General features: G+C 40.8%; 3 protein-coding genes across 3 annotated transcripts; 2 read left to right on the forward strand and 1 right to left on the reverse strand.

The window, feature by feature from the left end:
• Positions 1-335: 335 nt before the first annotated feature.
• On the forward strand, positions 336-6,971 carry dis3 (DIS3 exosome endoribonuclease and 3'-5' exoribonuclease). The gene is made up of 21 exons (XM_068741266.1): positions 336-554; positions 876-1,033; positions 1,215-1,405; positions 1,802-1,875; positions 1,997-2,164; positions 2,319-2,486; positions 2,731-2,844; positions 2,973-3,110; positions 3,281-3,427; positions 3,578-3,694; positions 3,779-3,880; positions 4,320-4,384; positions 4,542-4,626; positions 4,762-4,889; positions 5,102-5,188; positions 5,325-5,481; positions 5,777-5,991; positions 6,141-6,309; positions 6,407-6,565; positions 6,645-6,767; positions 6,853-6,971. Exons 1-21 carry the CDS (start codon positions 336-338, stop codon positions 6,937-6,939), a joined length of 2,871 nt encoding a protein of 956 aa, XP_068597367.1. The 3' UTR covers positions 6,940-6,971.
• A 713-nt stretch (positions 6,972-7,684) lies between these two features.
• Positions 7,685-10,652, reverse strand: bora (bora aurora kinase A activator). The gene is made up of 11 exons (XM_068741720.1): positions 10,497-10,652; positions 10,236-10,342; positions 10,093-10,138; positions 9,901-9,979; positions 9,722-9,766; positions 9,568-9,624; positions 9,230-9,486; positions 8,784-8,946; positions 8,085-8,653; positions 7,834-7,974; positions 7,685-7,705 (listed from the first exon to the last, which is right to left on the reverse strand). Exons 1-11 carry the CDS (start codon positions 10,650-10,652, stop codon positions 7,685-7,687), a joined length of 1,641 nt encoding a protein of 546 aa, XP_068597821.1.
• A 482-nt stretch (positions 10,653-11,134) lies between these two features.
• mzt1 (mitotic spindle organizing protein 1) lies at positions 11,135-12,405 on the forward strand. The gene is made up of 3 exons (XM_068741548.1): positions 11,135-11,397; positions 11,494-11,639; positions 11,942-12,405. The coding sequence occupies exons 1-3, from the start codon at positions 11,346-11,348 to the stop codon at positions 11,963-11,965; spliced, it is 222 nt and encodes a 73-aa protein (XP_068597649.1). The 5' UTR covers positions 11,135-11,345; the 3' UTR covers positions 11,966-12,405.
• The last annotated feature ends 5,664 nt before the right edge of the window (positions 12,406-18,069 follow it).

The raw sequence follows: 18,069 nt of genomic DNA on the forward strand, positions 1-18,069 counted from the left end.
TTTGAATCACTCGTCGGCTTTATCCGCTTTGTTTTCAATGCGAAAATATTAGTTGGTCAACCAAAATTAAACAAGTAGCTCAATAGTACTTGAAATATAGAATGTAGCATTTTTGTAATCCAAACTTTCCATTATTATATTATATAATTTCTTAATAGTGAATGGCTTCAACGATAAATTCACGATTGATTATGAAATTCTGAAAAAATTACAATACATTTAAGCGCTGGACAAAACTCTGGGAATGTTTTTACGGTCCATTGAGATACACCTACACATGGGTAGAGAACTCTGCTTCCCCCATACTGTAGAATAAAACCGTTTTTATTCTCGCCATGTTAAGATCTAAAACCTTCGTTAAGAAGACCCGGTCGGGTGGAGTGCTGAAGGTCGTGCGCGAACATTATCTGAGAGATGATATTTGGTGCGGAAGCGAACATTGCGATGAATGCAAACAGGAGTCCACGGTGCTACAGGGAGATGCGTGTATGGAGAGTAACCTGTGCTCTTTCCCACATTACCTGATCCCTGATACGAATGTGGTGCTACATCAGGTAAGAAGATGTCTACTCTAAAACGTGTGCTCAAGCGAGAGATTATGTCGGATCACCAAAGCAGTCTAATGATTTCCAGACACTTTGCCAGCTACAAATTTGTTTTCGTACGTAACCGGGTTACTCAGATCCTTTATCATCTGCCTTTTATACTTATTACCATCATCCTCTGTTAACCAGTTGCAGGTTTAACGTGGATTTAGGCGAATATTTTCCATTGATCCATTGAAACAGATTACAAATACCTGTTCTTCGATCTTCTTGTAACCGGATGATTGATTCACCACGTCACATTATGTTTACACATTTTGTCTCCTGCAGATTGATGTACTGGAAGATCCTGTGATTCGCAATGTGATTATCCTTCAGACTGTGCTGCAGGAGGTACGCCACCGCAGCGCACCAGTGTACAAACGCCTGAAGGATGTCCTGCACGAGAAAGAGAAACACTTCTACACATTTACCAATGAACACCACAGGTATAAGGGCAAGCTTGTCTTTCACAGCACGACAATACATTATTTGAATGACAGTAATATACGGTGGCAATTGCAAATGAAGTTATTAGACAAATTCCTCTTCACACAAAGATGTTATCAGACCTCCAGCATGACTTGCATCCTTGTTAGTTACACATTCATTTGTCGTCTATTCTTTCAGAGAGACATTTATTGAACGTGAACCAGGGGAGACTGCCAATGACCGTAACGACCGTGCAATTCGTGTGGCAGCAAAATGGTACAGTCGGCACCTGAAGACGTCTGAGGCAGAGGGGCTCAGGGTGGTCCTCCTCTCTAATGATGTGGGGAACAAGCAGAAGGCAGAGGAGAGTGGCCTGTTGGCGTACAAATGTAAATGGTCCCATTTGGAGAAAGACAATATTTTCAAACAGTCTGTTAGAGTTAAGTGTGAAATGGCCTGCTTACTAATTTATGTTTTCAATCAGGTCAGTTTGTGGGTCTGTACATTGGTACTGATGCTAACAAATATAATATGATGCATTTCCATGACAAATGGTGGAAGTTTTAGTGCAGATCCAGATAGTGTGAAATAACTTTTTTCTTGTGATATGGAGAAATTTTCACGATTTTCACAATTATTTAAGTACTGCTGAAGTGATTTCCAAAAGTCTGTGGAGGAGTGGTATATTGGCCATTCAAGCCAAATGTGAAGTGCTCTTCCAAGTATCATTCTGGTTTTAAATGGCATTAATTTTATTTATGTTCTAAAATTCTAAAAATCCCTAGGTGAAGAGTATATAAAGAGTCTGATAGCAAATCCTGAGCTTGTGGATCGTCTGGCTTTGTCCAGCGATGACAAGGTATGTGTTTGCGCAATAAGTATTTTTCTCTTGTCGTTTATCTGTTTTCTATACTTATCTTTTTTTTGTGCACAACTCTATCTTTCTACTTCCTGCAATTTCTGTTTCTTTCCCCGCTCAGAATGAGATCACGAGCAGTAAGGTGTTATTCCCAGAGCACCTCCCTCTGTCCAGGATCCAAGCTGGAATTAAGAGCGGCTCCTTCCTCCAGGGAACCTTTAGAACCAGCAGGGACAACTATTTGGAGGCCACCGTTTTTGTCCAGGGAGAGGGAGAGGATGGTACAGAGGTATGTGTGGCTGAATGTTTGTTTATCCACCATCTTGAATGTAAAAAATAAATGTTTAGTTATCTTTGTGTGAGAATGTTTCCGGCTACAAATGAAATTGATTTCTAAAACTTTTGTGAAGCACTCTGATTTTACCTTTTCGGCCTGCTTACAGGTTCTCATCCAGGGTCTTCAGAACCTCAACAGAGCGGTGCACCAGGACGTGGTTGCTGTGCAGCTGTTGCCAAAGGACCAGTGGGTGGCCCCCTCATCATACGTGTTGCAGGACGAGGGCGAGGCAAAGGACGATAACGCTGAAGAAGAGGAGGAGGAGGATAAAATGGTGAGTCTGGATTTTGACTAGCCTGGTTTGGCCTTTACTTACAGTTGGAAAAGTTAGTGTGTTGTGTCAGAATGATGTTTAGAAAGCTGTTCCTTGGTGTAGATGGTGTGTATATTTATTCTATGCTACACAAAACAGAGACTAAAGTTTTTTTTATAACATTTTATGAGAGAATGACATCCCTTATTTGGCCTTTATAGCTGCTATATATTAATGAATTCCATGCACCTGTGTGTCTGTACAGTCGAAGGTTTCAGCAACTGAAGCAGCCCGGAAACCCACTGGCAAAGTTGTGGGAATCATCAAAAGGAGCTGGAGGCCATTCTGTGGCATGCTCAATATCTCCCACATTAAAGAGGTAAGTATTGTTATGTATTTTGAGTCAGAAGTAGGAGTTTTAACTCTGTATGACAGATATTGTGTGCTGTAGAAGCTGACTTGTTCTTGCCTCTCATGAACCATTTCCTACTTTATTTTTCCATTCAGTCAACCCGGCATCTTTTCACCCCCGCCGACCGCCGCGTTCCTCGCATTCGTATTGAAACCCGTCAGGCAGCCACATTGGCGGGCCAGAGGATTATGGTAGCCATCGATGGTTGGCCCAAACACTCCAGATACCCAAATGTGAGTTCACACTAACTTTGGAACTTAGATGTCCTGCTATGAGTGAACATGCGACATAAGTTGTCAATATTTGTCCAAAAATATATCTGTTTGTGTTTTCTACATTTATATGAAGGAAATGAAAAAATCTAGATGTGTTCATGGAAATAAATATTTTCCACCTTTGTTAGGGTCACTTTGTACGCAGTCTGGGCTGTGCAGGGGATAAAGACACAGAGCAGGAGGTGCTGCTGCTGGAGCATGACGTCCCCCACCAGGCCTTCTCTCAGGCTGTGCTCAGTTTTCTACCCAAGATGCCGTGGGCCATCACATCAGAGGTAAGCGCAGCTTTCCTTGAGACACAATGAGTAATGTTCTTACCACAGGCTAGTTGATCACTTACTAGCAGATCGCATCTCTCTCTCTCTCTCTGTCATTTGAATGCATATTGATCAGTAGATATATTAATTTGGATCTATGTGGTAAAGGACATGGTGAGGAGAGAGAACCTGCTGCATCTGACCGTGTGCAGTGTGGACCCTCCGGGATGTACTGACATCGATGATGCCCTGCACTGTAGAGAGCTGGACAATGGTAACCTTGAGGTACATAGGCCTATATTGAAAACACAGCACAATAAAGTAAGCGTCATTTATGTTTTATTTATTATTAACGTTTGTTTGCTCTAGGTTGGAGTCCACATTGCTGATGTGAGTCACTTCATCAGACCTGGCAACGCTTTAGACAAAGAGGCGGCGAGTCGTGGCACCACTGTGTACCTGTGTGGCAAAGTAAGGAAAAACAAACATAGCGGCTCTGTGTTTTCTTACAGTTTGAATTTGTATGGCATTACCAACGTAAAATGAAACACACTCATTTATAACATTACAATTCAGGTGAACTCCTTTGGACGTGTGAACTGCAGATGTTTTTGCAGTTTGGCCCACAATTATAGTCCAGACTGCAGTTTAATGATGATGTCTGCTAAATACTATCTGGAAGTACAAAAACATTTGTTTTACTACTTATTTACTTTAAGAAATTAATTTTTTTGCAAGGTTGTTTATTGTGCATTCTGTGGCCAGCACTTCCGTTTTCGATATGATGAATTTGCATATTTGTATGGTAATGCCTTGTACTACCTTCTGCACACACAGATTCCAATTTGCATTTAAATGGTAATAATTGCAGACTCAACTAACTTATTGTGTTTGATTTTGTTTCAATCAGAGGATCGATATGGTTCCTGAGCTACTCAGTTCCAATCTTTGTTCTCTACGCTCCAATGTGGACCGGTGAGGACCAGAGATGCGCACACACACACACACACACACACACTTGTGCTCATAGTAATCAACGTTATCAATATGAATAGGTATTTGTTAATCCATCTGATGTCAAATGAATTCAGTTAAAATGTTTGTGTTTGCTTCTTTTTTTTTCCTCCAATAGGATGGCTTTCTCGTGTATCTGGGAGATGAACCACGATGCTAAAATTCTAAAGACGCGCTTCACAAAAAGCGTCATTAATTCGAAGGTAAAGTACCGACACGCAGACAGAGAGACGACAGGAAATAACAACACCGCCTGCTCTCATCAGGGACAGCATATTGCCTGTGTTTGTCTGTATTCTGTATTTTATGTGCCCCCTCTAACATTTCTTTTGATTTAGGCATCTTTGACCTATGCTGAGGCCCAAATGAGGATTGATGACACGGCAATGATTGATGACATCACCAAGAGCCTACGAGGTCTCAACAAACTGGCCAAAATCCTCAAGCGACGGAGGATAGAGAAAGGGTGAGCGCTGGCTGAAGTGGAAGATGAGATCTACCAAATGTAGGATGAGATCAGAAAATGTGCATTTCAGTTGACTGGAAATGTAAAAGTAAGACAAGCAATTAAAGATGTGACAGAATAATGTTGAACTTTTATGCAGTTGATTTCGACCTTTATTTAACAATGTAGGATTAAAATGCCTTTTGTTTCGTGTCGTGTCTGCGATCCTTCAGGGCATTGACGCTGTCGTCTCTAGAGGTCCGTTTCCACATTGACAGTGAAACCCACGACCCCATTGACCTGCAGACCAAAGAACTCATGTAGGTAACCTCAAAGGACGGGTCACTCTACAGAAGCGTCCGTGCACATGAGCACATTTCAGATGATTTTCCTGTGTGTCTGGTGTTTCATGTTGTTCCTTGACATTTGTAAATGTGCCCATCTCTGGTTTAATAGGGAGACAAACTCCATGGTAGAAGAGTTCATGTTGCTGGCCAATGTTTCAGTTGCCCAGAAGATTTATGATGAATTTCCAGACTGTGCTATGCTGAGGAAACATCCAGCGCCACCTCCGTCCAACTACGACATCCTGCTCAAGGCGGCAAAGTCCAAAGTGAGTGGTGACCAATGGTCAAGAGAAAAAAATAGGCTCCGGCTTTAGGATTATTTCTGGAGTTAATTTATTGTATTGGTCTTGTTATGGGTGTACAATTATGTTCATTCATTCACATTAGCGTTACATCTTTAAAATGTAAGATGTGTCACATTGATGTTCCATACACCTGAATTATATCGATCATGTTTAAATCCCTACCAGCAGACTAAAACACAAGCGTGGCCTGTGATAAGCATTTTCTGCATTAACGGTAATCGTGGCGATTAATGCATTCGTTTCCTTTTCATATCAGGAAGTAGAGATCCACACGGATTCGGCCAAGGCTCTGGCTGACTCCCTTGACATTGCTAAAGTGAACGGTTTCCCATACTTCAACACGCTGCTGCGTATCTTGGCGACTCGCTGCATGATGCAGGCCGTTTACTTCTGTTCTGGCATGGACAGGGATTTCCACCACTACGGCCTCGCCTCACCCATTTACACACACTTTACATCGCCAATTAGAAGGTATGACAAGATGTTCTGCACATTTCAACTTAATGATGTAATGTTAAGCCTTTCTGCCAATGAAATATTGTCTGACCTCTGTTCCTCCTCCTCTGTAAACCTTCTGCTTCCTCCTTTCTTTCACTCTCCTCATCTGTTCTCCAACTCAGATATGCAGATATTATAGTCCACCGTCTGCTAGCAGTGGCCATCGGAGCAGACGCCACATACCCAGATTTGATGGACAAACACAAACAGTCAGCCCTCTCAACCAACCTCAACTACAGACACAAAATGTCCCAGTATGCACAAAGAGCGTCTGTGGCATTCCACACACAGGTAAACTCACGGACACTTGCTTAGATTGCATTAAAAACTCCACTGTCCCGAACCATCCTAATAACATCAGGATTTTAACACAAATATCTCCCTCCAGTTGTTCTTCAAGAGCCGAGGCATCCTGAACGAAGAAGGGTTTGTTCTCTTTGTGAGGAAGAACGCCATCATTGTTCTCATCCCAAAGTTTGGCCTGGAGGGAACAGTTTTCTTTGACGCCAAAGACAAGGCAACTCCCAACCTTGTTTTTGATGAAGCGGTAGGGAAATATGAAACTTGCTGAACTTGAATCATCAGAAGGCAGGGTTTATAAAGATCTTTTTGTTTTGTTTGTTTAGGGTCCGACTCTCACGATAGAAAAGCACACCTTCCGCATATTTGACAAGGTCAAGGTCACCATCAGCTTAGACGACTCGAACATTCAGCATCAGAAGATCCGCATGGCTCTGATTGACCCTGTGGTAAGGACTGACCCAAGAGATCACAGGTGGAATCTCAGTGTTGCCAGTATTTGGGTTTAATGTTAGTTACTTGCCTTTGTTTTAGATCCCTGGTGTGAGCGTTGTGGCTCCAGATGTTGAACCACATGCCAAGAAGCCAAAATTGGACAACCGACAGAACAGACTCCCCTGAACTATCAACATGTCAGAAATGGTTTCACGTCATGTCATTTTGTATGAAAAACTTTTACACGTGCTCAAGAATCTGTGAAATGCAGTTTAGCTTGTTGAATAATAGCATACTCAATTGTCATTAAAGTGTTTTTTTTTACCCATTTGGTTGTATTTTGTGGACACATAAATCCAATGCGTAATGAATGTTAAACTTTAAGTACTCGTAAAGAAAATGATTCATAAAGTTGACAAGTAAATTATATACAGCCTTGTTTACCAACAAAATAGAAAATTAAGCACACAGAGACCTTAGAATTAATTTAATTTCACAATCCATCCCATTCTCTCAAGTATCAAAAATAAAGGCACCGAATCAGCTTTTCCAAGCATTGAGTAAAGACACAAAATAGGATCCAAATGCTACCTTAATTTTGACAAAGCTCTCAAATAAAAACAATGGTTTTATAAAAAATACAGTCAGTACAAACCTGGGGTTACCCGAAAGTCAGTGCCACAATATGCGGCCCAAAACAACAGCCGGAATAACCCTCAGTCGTTGTTCTAACTGGTGAAAAAACAGTTTCATCCAGTCAGGAAACATGAAATCTTTAAATCACAACCACTTGTTAAGTTCCCCTCAAACGTAATTTGACATTAAACTCATTCACCCTAACTAGAGTTAAAACATTTTCCTTTGATTGCAGAATAATAATCCTCAGATTCCAGTTGAAGAGGCATCCCTGCAAGTGCATCAGTGCGATGGCTCAGTGGTGAGGATAGAATACCTGGAGGATGAAAATGAAAAAATATATATATAACAATGCAAACTCTGAAAGATATTGTTTGTCACCAAGTCCTGATGTTAGAGCATCTAACTTAAATCCAGTATCCACAGCAGGGAGTTTGGGTGTACCTTTACTTTAGTCTGTCGATTGGCGTGAAGAGCCTCCTCTGCCATATTTGAAGTGAAGGACTCTTTGTGGTGACAGTCTGGGTTGAGGCCATCTATAAGACTGGCAGTGCCTGCTGAGGTCGTGCTGTACCCGCTGTCCACCTGAAAGCCATCGCACGAACATCAATCAAAACGACGAAGCAGAATCCAGTCATAAGAGGAAGTTAAATGCAGAAAATAGAACGTAGCTTTCGGCTCTGCCTCACACCCACCTGCATGCTAGAATCATAGCGTATGCTGCTTCCTTCTGTTAGAAGAGATGCAAGCATGTGAGAGCTTTCTATTGCCGACACACTGGCCATGTGAGAGCTGGTGAGCTGTCCCAAAGGCTCTCCACTTTCCTCCTCATCTTCTAATCTCTGTTCAATCCCAATCGCCTTGTCCTCCATATTGACACCCTCCCCAGAAATCAGGTTTACAAGTTCAGTGTCGCTGGGCTGAGCATTGCAGGACATGGGTGAACACGGATCAAGCTCCATCAGCGGAAGAGAGAAAGAAGATGATACGGAATTGCAGGCAAGTTGTTCCTCAGCTTCCTGATTGTCTTGAAGCTTAGGGTTGAGGATTGGGGAGATGAGGGGAGGGGGGGCCCTGGAGCAAACTCTAGGCCGGGACTTGGGTCTGGCATTGTGATGGTTCTCACTGTAGCAACGGAGGTGATGCGGGGAGCAGTTACGAATGGGTGAACAGCCCTCGACAAACGGGCTCTCATTGCTAGAGGTAACGTCTACGTCCAGGGGGACACCAAGTGGGGTCAGATTCATCAACTGCTTCCCATCAGCTAGAAAAACAACACAGATTCAAATACAAATTCAATTAAATCATTGTTTTTCTTTTGAAGCCAATATTCATTTAAAAAAGAAACAATAACTTTATTTTATTCGACTTAATGATCGAAAACAATCATTTACCAGAATCTGTAGGTGTGCATGACACATGCGCAACAATTGGAGACACCGTGGGGGAGACAAAGCATGCAGGAGACGACCTGTCGGGGAACCGAGGACTGGTGATGCTGCCCAGGCTGCAATCCCGGAAGCAGCCATTCTGGATGGGGCTTGATGAGAACTGGCCCTGCGGTGAAGACAACACAAATAGTTTTGTTTTTCTAAGCCTTCATTAACTTCAATTGAAATACAAATAAACAAATGTTTTGCTAGAAAATGAAAGTCAAATTACAAACACTACAAATGTGCTAAAGAGACTTTTCAGCTAGTAAAGATTCCATGAACAAATGAATGTCACATAGCATAAGAGAAGACAATCCCCCCCCCCCCCCCCCCAGCCAAAAGCCACAAGTTGGATACGATCAAGGATATAGTCAGATACAGATATTGTGACAAGCATTTTCACTCACTGTGGAAGGAGTCTGAGCCAACACACCACCCGGCAAAGGGGAGGAAACCATAGATGATACAGCGCCTCCGTCAGCTTCCACCCCTCTGTTCAGAGGTATCTCCCGCCTGGGATTGCCCCTCTCTGGACTTGATGGGCTGGAGCTGTCCGAGCCACTGTAACTGCCCTGGCCATCGAGGAAGAGTTTTCGTCTTAAAGAGGAAGAGCTGAGACTATCCTGCACAGCATCACACACTTCCTTGTGGTGGTAAAAGTCCCCTGAGAGGAATAAAAAAGACGATGATGGAGACCTAATTGCAGATAAACTCTGATTCAATGTGGCACTTCTTAAAAGCTTACCTAAAACTTTCTCCAAATCAAACGTCAGAGGTAATGAAAGAGTTGTCTGGGAGGCCACTGTAGCACAAAGGATCAATAAATAACAGACTGAAGTAGACAAGAGATGGCAGATATGTGCAGAGTCATTTCAAACCAAGTAAAAGAAAACACCAACCTGATAGTTTTTCTGACTCCTCTGCAATCTTCTCAATTGAAGAACCTGTAAGTGTAATAACAAAAAGTAACATGAACATAAAGGGCTTAAATAATAGTTAGACAAAACTGAAAAAAACATGAAATTGCAAGAAGGAAAAATGTGCAAACATGAGAAATCAAACACAAATACAAACATACTTTTTATGTTGATTTGAGGACCATTACGGGCGTCTGCTGCCGCCCATGGGGAAGGCACAATGGTTCCTTTGGTAAAAAACTATTTTGGAGAAAGACAACATCATCCTAAATAAATCTCACGTTGAAAACTCAATTAAAATCCGTCATTCATTATCATCAACATCATAATTAGATTTCTTTAGAGAGCTATACCTGCTCAATAGCATTCTGGCATTTTTCCTCAGTCTCAGAATCCCTCCTAAAAGTTTAGTGAAAAAAAACAACATCCAGATTTGGTTTCACAAGCAATGCTATTATAACTACTATACTGTGTTGAATATTAGTATACAGTATACCTTGTCTGGCTGAGATAGAAAGATTGTCTCTGGATTTCCTCTGGGTCTATGTGTGCAGGTTGAAGACTGGCCATTTCGTCAATAGACCAGTCAAATTTGGGAGGAGTCTAAGAAAGAGACAAAAAAAAAAAAGGTAATAAAGAATTGCAGTTTAGCAAAGCATGTGGGTAAAATACAGTATTTAAATATTTAGTTAAAAGTGATGTGTCTTATGCATACGGCACATAGTGGTGGATAGAAAAGATTTGTGTTTGGACTTACAGCTCTGCAAGGCTTGGACTTGAAGACGGATGGGCTTGGCACCAGGGCCTCGCAGAGGTGGTGGTAGTCATTGGGACTTTCAAAGGGATTCCTGATTAAAGGCCTGCCAGGAGTCTCGGGAGTGATCTCCAACGTTGTCGCAGCTTGGTCTCCCATCGCAACTGACGACGGACAGAACAACAAACAACAAAGACATGTAAATCTAAGACATTTATAGTGTCAAGAAAAAAAAATCAGAAAAAAGACCGCTAGCAATATTATTCAGGTTTCAACAATAACGTTAACCGGCCTTCAAATCAATCCATTTGTGACAGCGTGACATTAGACGCTTAACCGTGTCTTCTTTTCTTAACGCACTATTTAAACACGAAGAGTGTGTTTAAATATTAATCATGTACATTTTCGCTGTTTGTACTTACAACTCTTAATGGACAAGAACTTCGAAAACAGCGATTAAAACGATCTTCATTCAGCAATCAGCCCTCTCGAGTATCTAAAGACAACGACCGAACTCCGAAGTCCTATTTCAATTTCTGTCACAAGGCCCGCTAGCCAATAGAAAGGCTACAGGATGCTATTCGGAGCCAATCAAAAAAAAAAGAAAAAAATACAGCGTCACTTCCGCTTCCGCTGGTTAGCACGTCTGAGGGTATCGGTAGTTATTTGTTAATATTTTAATTTTGATACTGTTTCTATCAGTTTTATGACCGTTTTATCTGACGTGAATACGAGACGCGTAAAATCTGTCTCGAATTTTGCCGTAACTTAATTTCGTTTCGCCTCAGAGATCTCTTCACTTGTTATTTGTTAGCTACATGCTAGTAAGCATTGGCTAACACTAGTTTGGCCATGGCAAGTGCAGCAAATACAAACCTAAACGCTGTCCGGGAGACTATGGACGGTAAATGAGTACTGTATATATTTATATTCAACATGAATCTCAGTCACAAATGTAATGGTTTTATTTGTTAACCTGTTAACTTCTTCTTCCAAACAGTGCTGTTGGAGATATCCAGGTTGCTAAACACAGGTCTGGATATTGAGTCTCTGTCCATATGTGTGAGACTGTGTGAGCAGGGAATCAACCCCGAAGCTTTGTCTGCTGTGATCAAAGAGCTGCGTAAAGCCTCAGAATCCCTCAAGGTACAGGAACAGACAGAACTTGACCATTCCATGCATTTTTCCTTGATCAGATAATCAAGTTATTCCTATCTTATAATGTTGGTTTGGCTTTTTGAACCAGCTATTGCACAGAAACAATCTATGTGATACGGGGCTTACATTTTCTGCATGATATTTTTTATGAAAATATTAAAAATTGTCTGCCTCACAGCAAGAAAGGTCACAGGTCGAAGCCCACGTTGACAATAGTATACTGTATAATGTTTGCAGGCTTAGTCATGATAATGCATACATAAATGTTGTATATTAATTTTCTTTTGCAGGCCTCTGAAACCTGCACAAATTGAAGTTGCTGCCTGATCAATTCAATCTAGGAATTATGGCATCATGCCCCATTTCTTGATCAACCTTACCATGAGCTCTCCAACTGTCCATCGACTCGTCTGTGTTTTGGCACTGTGTCCCGTGTGCTTCCCTGGTGACTGCTCCTGGTTTATGCTTTGACTTGTGTCTGAGTTTCTGTTTAGTGGAATAAACCAAAGTCTGTGCACTAAAAACAAGTATTTTCCCCACTTTAGTAAATTTCCGAGCAGTAGCAGTGTTGACATCCTGTAATAAATTGACAGTTTACATCCTTTTTCTGATATTCAACCAGTTTTGCACTTTTGATCATTTCATTTTATGATGTTTTGAAATGTCTATAAAATTATTATTTTTAGCTTTCATTTCAATGTAATATTTTGTATCAATTTTTAATGTCTGCCCATAAATGATTGAATAAAAAGAATGGATTCAAAACGATTGTGAGCTGCCACAAGGTGGCGTCGTCTTTCTTATTCTCATCTAAAGTATCCATATTAATTGGAGCAGGTATTCTTATTTTCCAAGCTTCCTAAGTCAACTTTCCTAATGTTTTGGACAAATTACAAACTTGGAAGATTTTTTATCAGGTTCCTAATTGAGTCAATTGTTCTTCACCTATCTCTATTAAACTGCTGTTATTTTTTTCTATATTGTCTTGATACCCTGGTAGGTTTGTAGAAAAACAGTTTATTATTTTAGATGTATTATTTATTTGAAAATTATACAAATGATAAATGAATGATATAAATGATTTTCCTGGCAAACCAGGTGAATATAGAAATAAACTGGTAGAATATTTTACTGTAATGCAACCACGGACCATATACACAGGTGTACACAAGAGAAGACTGGTCGTTATTTAGAGCAGGAAGTCCTGTTGAACTGAAATGTCAGCCCTTTGTTTTTATTCCCTCCACAAAAAGTAGTTAAGATATATTGCAAACCTGACAAAAAAAAAAAAGTATTTGAAAAGCCAGAAATGAAGCTCTTACATCATGTGTCGAACCCCATAGCGCACATTGTTGTTTCTCCACTGTCTGTAAAATAGCTCTATTCATCTTCGGGACAAGGGAAAATGCTGAGAACACAGAACATTCCTCCACAGGCCAGTATATAGGCGAGAAGCGACCTCTCGTGCAAGGCCTTGAATCCGATTCTTCTGTGTGGATGACCTTAGGTGTTCATGCAGCCCTGCGAGTGTCTACAAATGAGTAGCCCCAAAGCGATTTGACAGCAATGCCTCACCCCTCGCAGGCACCCTACAGAGGAGGCTTCTGATCAAGCAGGAGAGTGTGTGCGTGTAAGCATTTCTGCTTTGTCTCACCATCTCGACTGACAGTCTGCGAGTCTAAATCTCTGTACTGCTACTTTGATCTCTTAACACGGTATCTCCTCTGTTCTCCAAGACCAGCATCACGATAGTCAAACCTGAGAGGCATACAGATTCACCGCAGTGGTTCTCCTTGATAACAGCCTAAACAACAGCTGCCTGAGATGGTGATGGAGGGAGAATCATATTGAGAAACCTTTCTCTTTTTTTTCTTTTTTTTTTTTACAAAGGAAAAGAGTTATGCATGGCTTGATTGGCTACTGTGGGCGTGGGATTCGGGATGCATTGGTCTCTGTTTGATGTGTCTGAAGGGTTCCTCCTGATCTTAGCCAGCTACTTTGATCTCTGTTAAACAAAATATTCACAAATCCCACAGTCCTCCTGTTTGAGAGTTTACCGACTATATATGCATAAACATCTAAGGGGTGTTCAACTAGGGCACTGGTCAGGTCACATGACTGCATAAACTCCAGAGGCTAGAGGTCCGCGCATCAGAACTTCTAAAGGTGTTTATGTTTGTAGATCTGATAATTATCCAGGCCACAGATTATTTTTCTAATAAATGAGGGCAGTCTCATTTAAAAATGAAAGCGAAATATCCATGTGTTGCAATTATGTCCCAAGTCTTTGCATTGGATATCACAAGAATAATTAGACTGGACTGATTAGAAGTTTCTTACGCATAAGAAAAGACGGTCTGTTGATGTTTTGCACAAACTCAAATTACAAATATATTGTCTCTTGAAAACAACGAAGCTCACGTGAAGCTGCCGTGAACAAAAAGCGAAAGATCTCTCTATGTGGTGTTGTTTAAGTCGCTAATTACCATTAGCCACAAACAGGTAAGGTTTAATGGTCTCCCTGCAGAGACAAGAGTCTTGATGATAATTTCAGGGCAAAAGTTGTTGGTTACAAGACCTTTATTATCAATGGATGAAAAATGGAATGTTTAGGAATATTATTCTTTCAATAACTTTGTAATTTATTGTTAAATTCTAACTTGACTGGTTACTGCTGGAGCAATAATTATTATTAGCTACATAGGATATAACTTCATTCTGATTTTTCTGTGTCAGAACTTCAGAAGTAATGTAATATTTATTCCACTCCTAGTTTACCTGACAGCAATAATTTGATAGTTGATTAACACTTAACACTTAACACCCATTTTTATGATCTAAATACTGCTGACAGTATACAAAGAACTGCATACCTCCAGAGCAAGATGCTCTTAATGCCATAAAACCCAGTTATTAAGCAGTATATATCCTGAAGAGATCACAAATCCGTACTGTGGAGATAAAATCTCAGATTTATGAATGTTTTCGAGCTGCCTGGTCCTCCTCCTTCAGCAGCAGTATGTGAAACTTAACTGACTGTCTTTGCCCCGAGAGGAGTTCTGTGACCTTGTTAGAGCTTAATCCAATACACCGCCCTTGATTAAATACAGGCCGCACTTTTTACAATGTATGATTATACTATTTAGATCCCAATTAAAATCATAGCAAGGAAATTGGATAATAAACTCTTTAAAGGATTATTAACGATCATCAGACAGGATAATGGCACGCCAATGAAAATATGTAAAGTAAAAAAAAAAAGTTCCAAAGTCTTCTAGTGACTTTGTTGTTTTTGGACATATTCCAAACTGATTAATGTAAACTTGATTGATTTACAGTTGTAATTAGCTTTTTTCTGCATAGTTGCATTGTAATTGTGTATCTCCCTGCTTGTTTCACTTTATTAATTGGTTTTATTAACCGAATAACAATTAACAAAGTTGTGATGCCATCGACACAGGGCGTGCAAACTCCCCTGTGTTTTACCTACGATGATAATGAAACCACCTTTTTATAACAGATTGGTATTTTGTGTGTTGGACTTTGTCATGACCAGCATGATATTGGGCTTATTAGTTAATTTGAGGGGCTCACTGAGGCGTTCAACTGGTATTGAACACATTGTGTTGAACTTGTAGGCACCATATGCTGCCTTAATCAGACACTGGGATGGCATTTGGTTGTTAAATTGTCTTCTAATAAAAACAGGTAGTAAAACAACTTGAGTTAATTTAATTTCAGGTGAGTTTGGGGGAAGTGAACAGCTGCTGTTATTTGCTGAATTGTTGTTACATTTCCTCTCTTTTCTTCTTCTTTTTTTAACAATATTAAACGCTGTTTGTTCAACTATGTTTGTTTTTTTGAAAACAGAGATGGAGGGTGGACTAGCTGCCCACTCTCCTTAAAAGAAGACAATACCAGGCATATTGTAGTGACAGCTTGCATTGTGTGTGTGTGTGTGTGTGTGTGTTTTTGTATGTGTATGTTCCTATAAGAGAGAGAGAGCGAGAGAGAGAGAGAGAGAGAGAGAATACAGGAAAATTGAAAAATAGAGAATCTGTGTGCGTAGGTGTGTGTGTGCGTGTGTGTGTGTGTGTGTGTGTGTGTGTGCGTGAGGCGGTGACAGCTTGTATTCTCCGTGATTAATGATGTGCTGTGTGACTTGATAAGTGCTTCGGAGGACCAACGCTTGTTTCAATTAGACCTTGTGAAGGTCGCGATGCTGCGCCGGCCTCTCATTATCATATCCATAATCAATCCACATTATCATAGGAGAATGTGGAATGGATGTGCGATATCGTTGTCACACACACACACACACACACACACACACACACACACACTCACACACACATACACACAGACAGAAATGAGTTCACACACGGATGCCTAATCAGATACCAAAACACCATGACATCCTCTCTCACTCACAGGAGCACGCACACACACACACACACACACACACACACACACACACAGACACACACACCCTTCACTCCAAGTTGACCTGAATCATAACAGTGGCTGTCGAAATGGATTGTCTGTTCAGATTAAGATTGTTTCTAAGAATTAAACAGCAATGATGGTGGTGGCATTTCAGATCCCGTCTGCAGACATAAATGCCAAGACATAATTCTGTCACCCCCCTCCTCCTCTCTCACACAACCACAAACACACACACACACACACACACACACGCACACACTTATCCAGGTCCCTGGGGCATTTTTACAGAGGCGAAGTGATTCGTATGTTACTCTTCTAATGAGAACAGATTGAGTGGTATTTACACTTCATCGGATGATCTAACCACCTACACATTTCCTCAAGCTTCTGCTGCTCACTGGCCAAGAGAGACATGTGGAAAGGACCAAAGCTTGGCTTTCAAACAGCGACACAACATGCGCATCTTATTTGTTGCTTTGGCTCCCGATGAAATGGCAGGATAAATATGCCCATTAATTCCTAAAACGGGAAAACTGTATCAAGATGTAGTCTAGGCAGTTGATTTTGCCTTGAACCAGAAAAATATTGTAAAAAGCTGGCTGACACACTTGGTGTTCCTGCGAAGTCTTAATTTAATCACTAATTCCCAACTTTCAGATTTTGTATATTTTTTTTTAACTTGGCATCTTCAAATAAAACAGCAAATAGACGTTGATTTCTAAAACCCGTGAAGTTCCTCTTTAACACAAAACAGTTGCAGTTTCTTCCCCTGCGTTATCGGTTTTTATAATTCTGCAAAAGAAGAAGATTTCGCAGCAAGTATTGGTTCATTGTTTCATTTCATGGGAATTTAAGCACAATAGCTGCTGGGGGAATTACACTTATGACCTTCCTGTTGTGAATCAAAGGCACTTCCAACCAGGGCGTCCTGAAACCGATTGCAACCTATACTGACTCGCTTTAACATTATAGTTATAATCATTTTATTTGGCTAAAATTGCCAGATCCTTGCTAACAACACTTTTTCTTTTGGTGAGGTGACTGTCTTAAATGTATAATTAGTATCCTCAAGCCCAAAAAGTTGCAAAGCACTGCCATAGGATGTAAAAACGGAACATTTCAGGATGCAATAAAAACCCTTAAAGATGAGAATTTACGGCATGAATCAGCTCTACTTAAGGGCGATGGCTTCATCTGTGTATTTCCTACAGATGGAGATAGCTGTGACATTTCTTTTTGGCAAGGAAAAGGCCAGACTCAGCAGGAGTTATCAAAGGCAAAAAGTAAAAAGTTTGAGTTAGCTATCGCTCCCTCCCTCCCTCTCTCCCTCCCTCTCTCTCTCTCGCTCTCTCACCCTGGAGATACTCATGTTAAGCATAATTAAGCAGATTTGATTAGCATCAAGCCTGGCTTCCTCTCTTGACTTTTAATGAATGTAAATCTACCATCTACATCCTAAAGATTAATTTCTGCCAATTAAAAAACACAAGAGGGCTTATTGGAGAGAGAGAGAGAGGGGGGGGGGGGGGTGTTAAAGTCCTTTGAGTTGGAGTACAGTCAGTTTTATCCTCTTCCCTCTTGTCTTACGGTGAGATGGTCTCTGGAGATCTGTGTCTCTCTCTCCCTCGTGACCGAGATCATTATCAGCACAATGTTCCGTGAAAGCCACTTTGAAAAGACTCATGCAAGCTCCGTATGTAAATGATGGAAGTGTGTGTGTGTGTGTGTGTGTGTGTGTGTGTGTGTATTGGGAGGGGGGCAGGATGGGGAGGCAGGTAAAAGGGTCACGCTGTCAAGCCAAGGTTATGTGGCTTGGACCTGCTCTTTCGGAAAATGTCATGCGATCCGTTATAACCTGACGCTCTATCAATAAAACTGAGCTGACTATATAATTACAAAATAATGGAAGGAATTAAAGTTCAACATTACCTGATTTACCATTTTGTATTAACGAGTAATTTAACTCTATGAC

This window comes from Brachionichthys hirsutus, chromosome 7 (assembly GCF_040956055.1).
Source record: "Brachionichthys hirsutus isolate HB-005 chromosome 7, CSIRO-AGI_Bhir_v1, whole genome shotgun sequence".
Taxonomy (NCBI): Eukaryota; Metazoa; Chordata; class Actinopteri; order Lophiiformes; family Brachionichthyidae; genus Brachionichthys; species Brachionichthys hirsutus.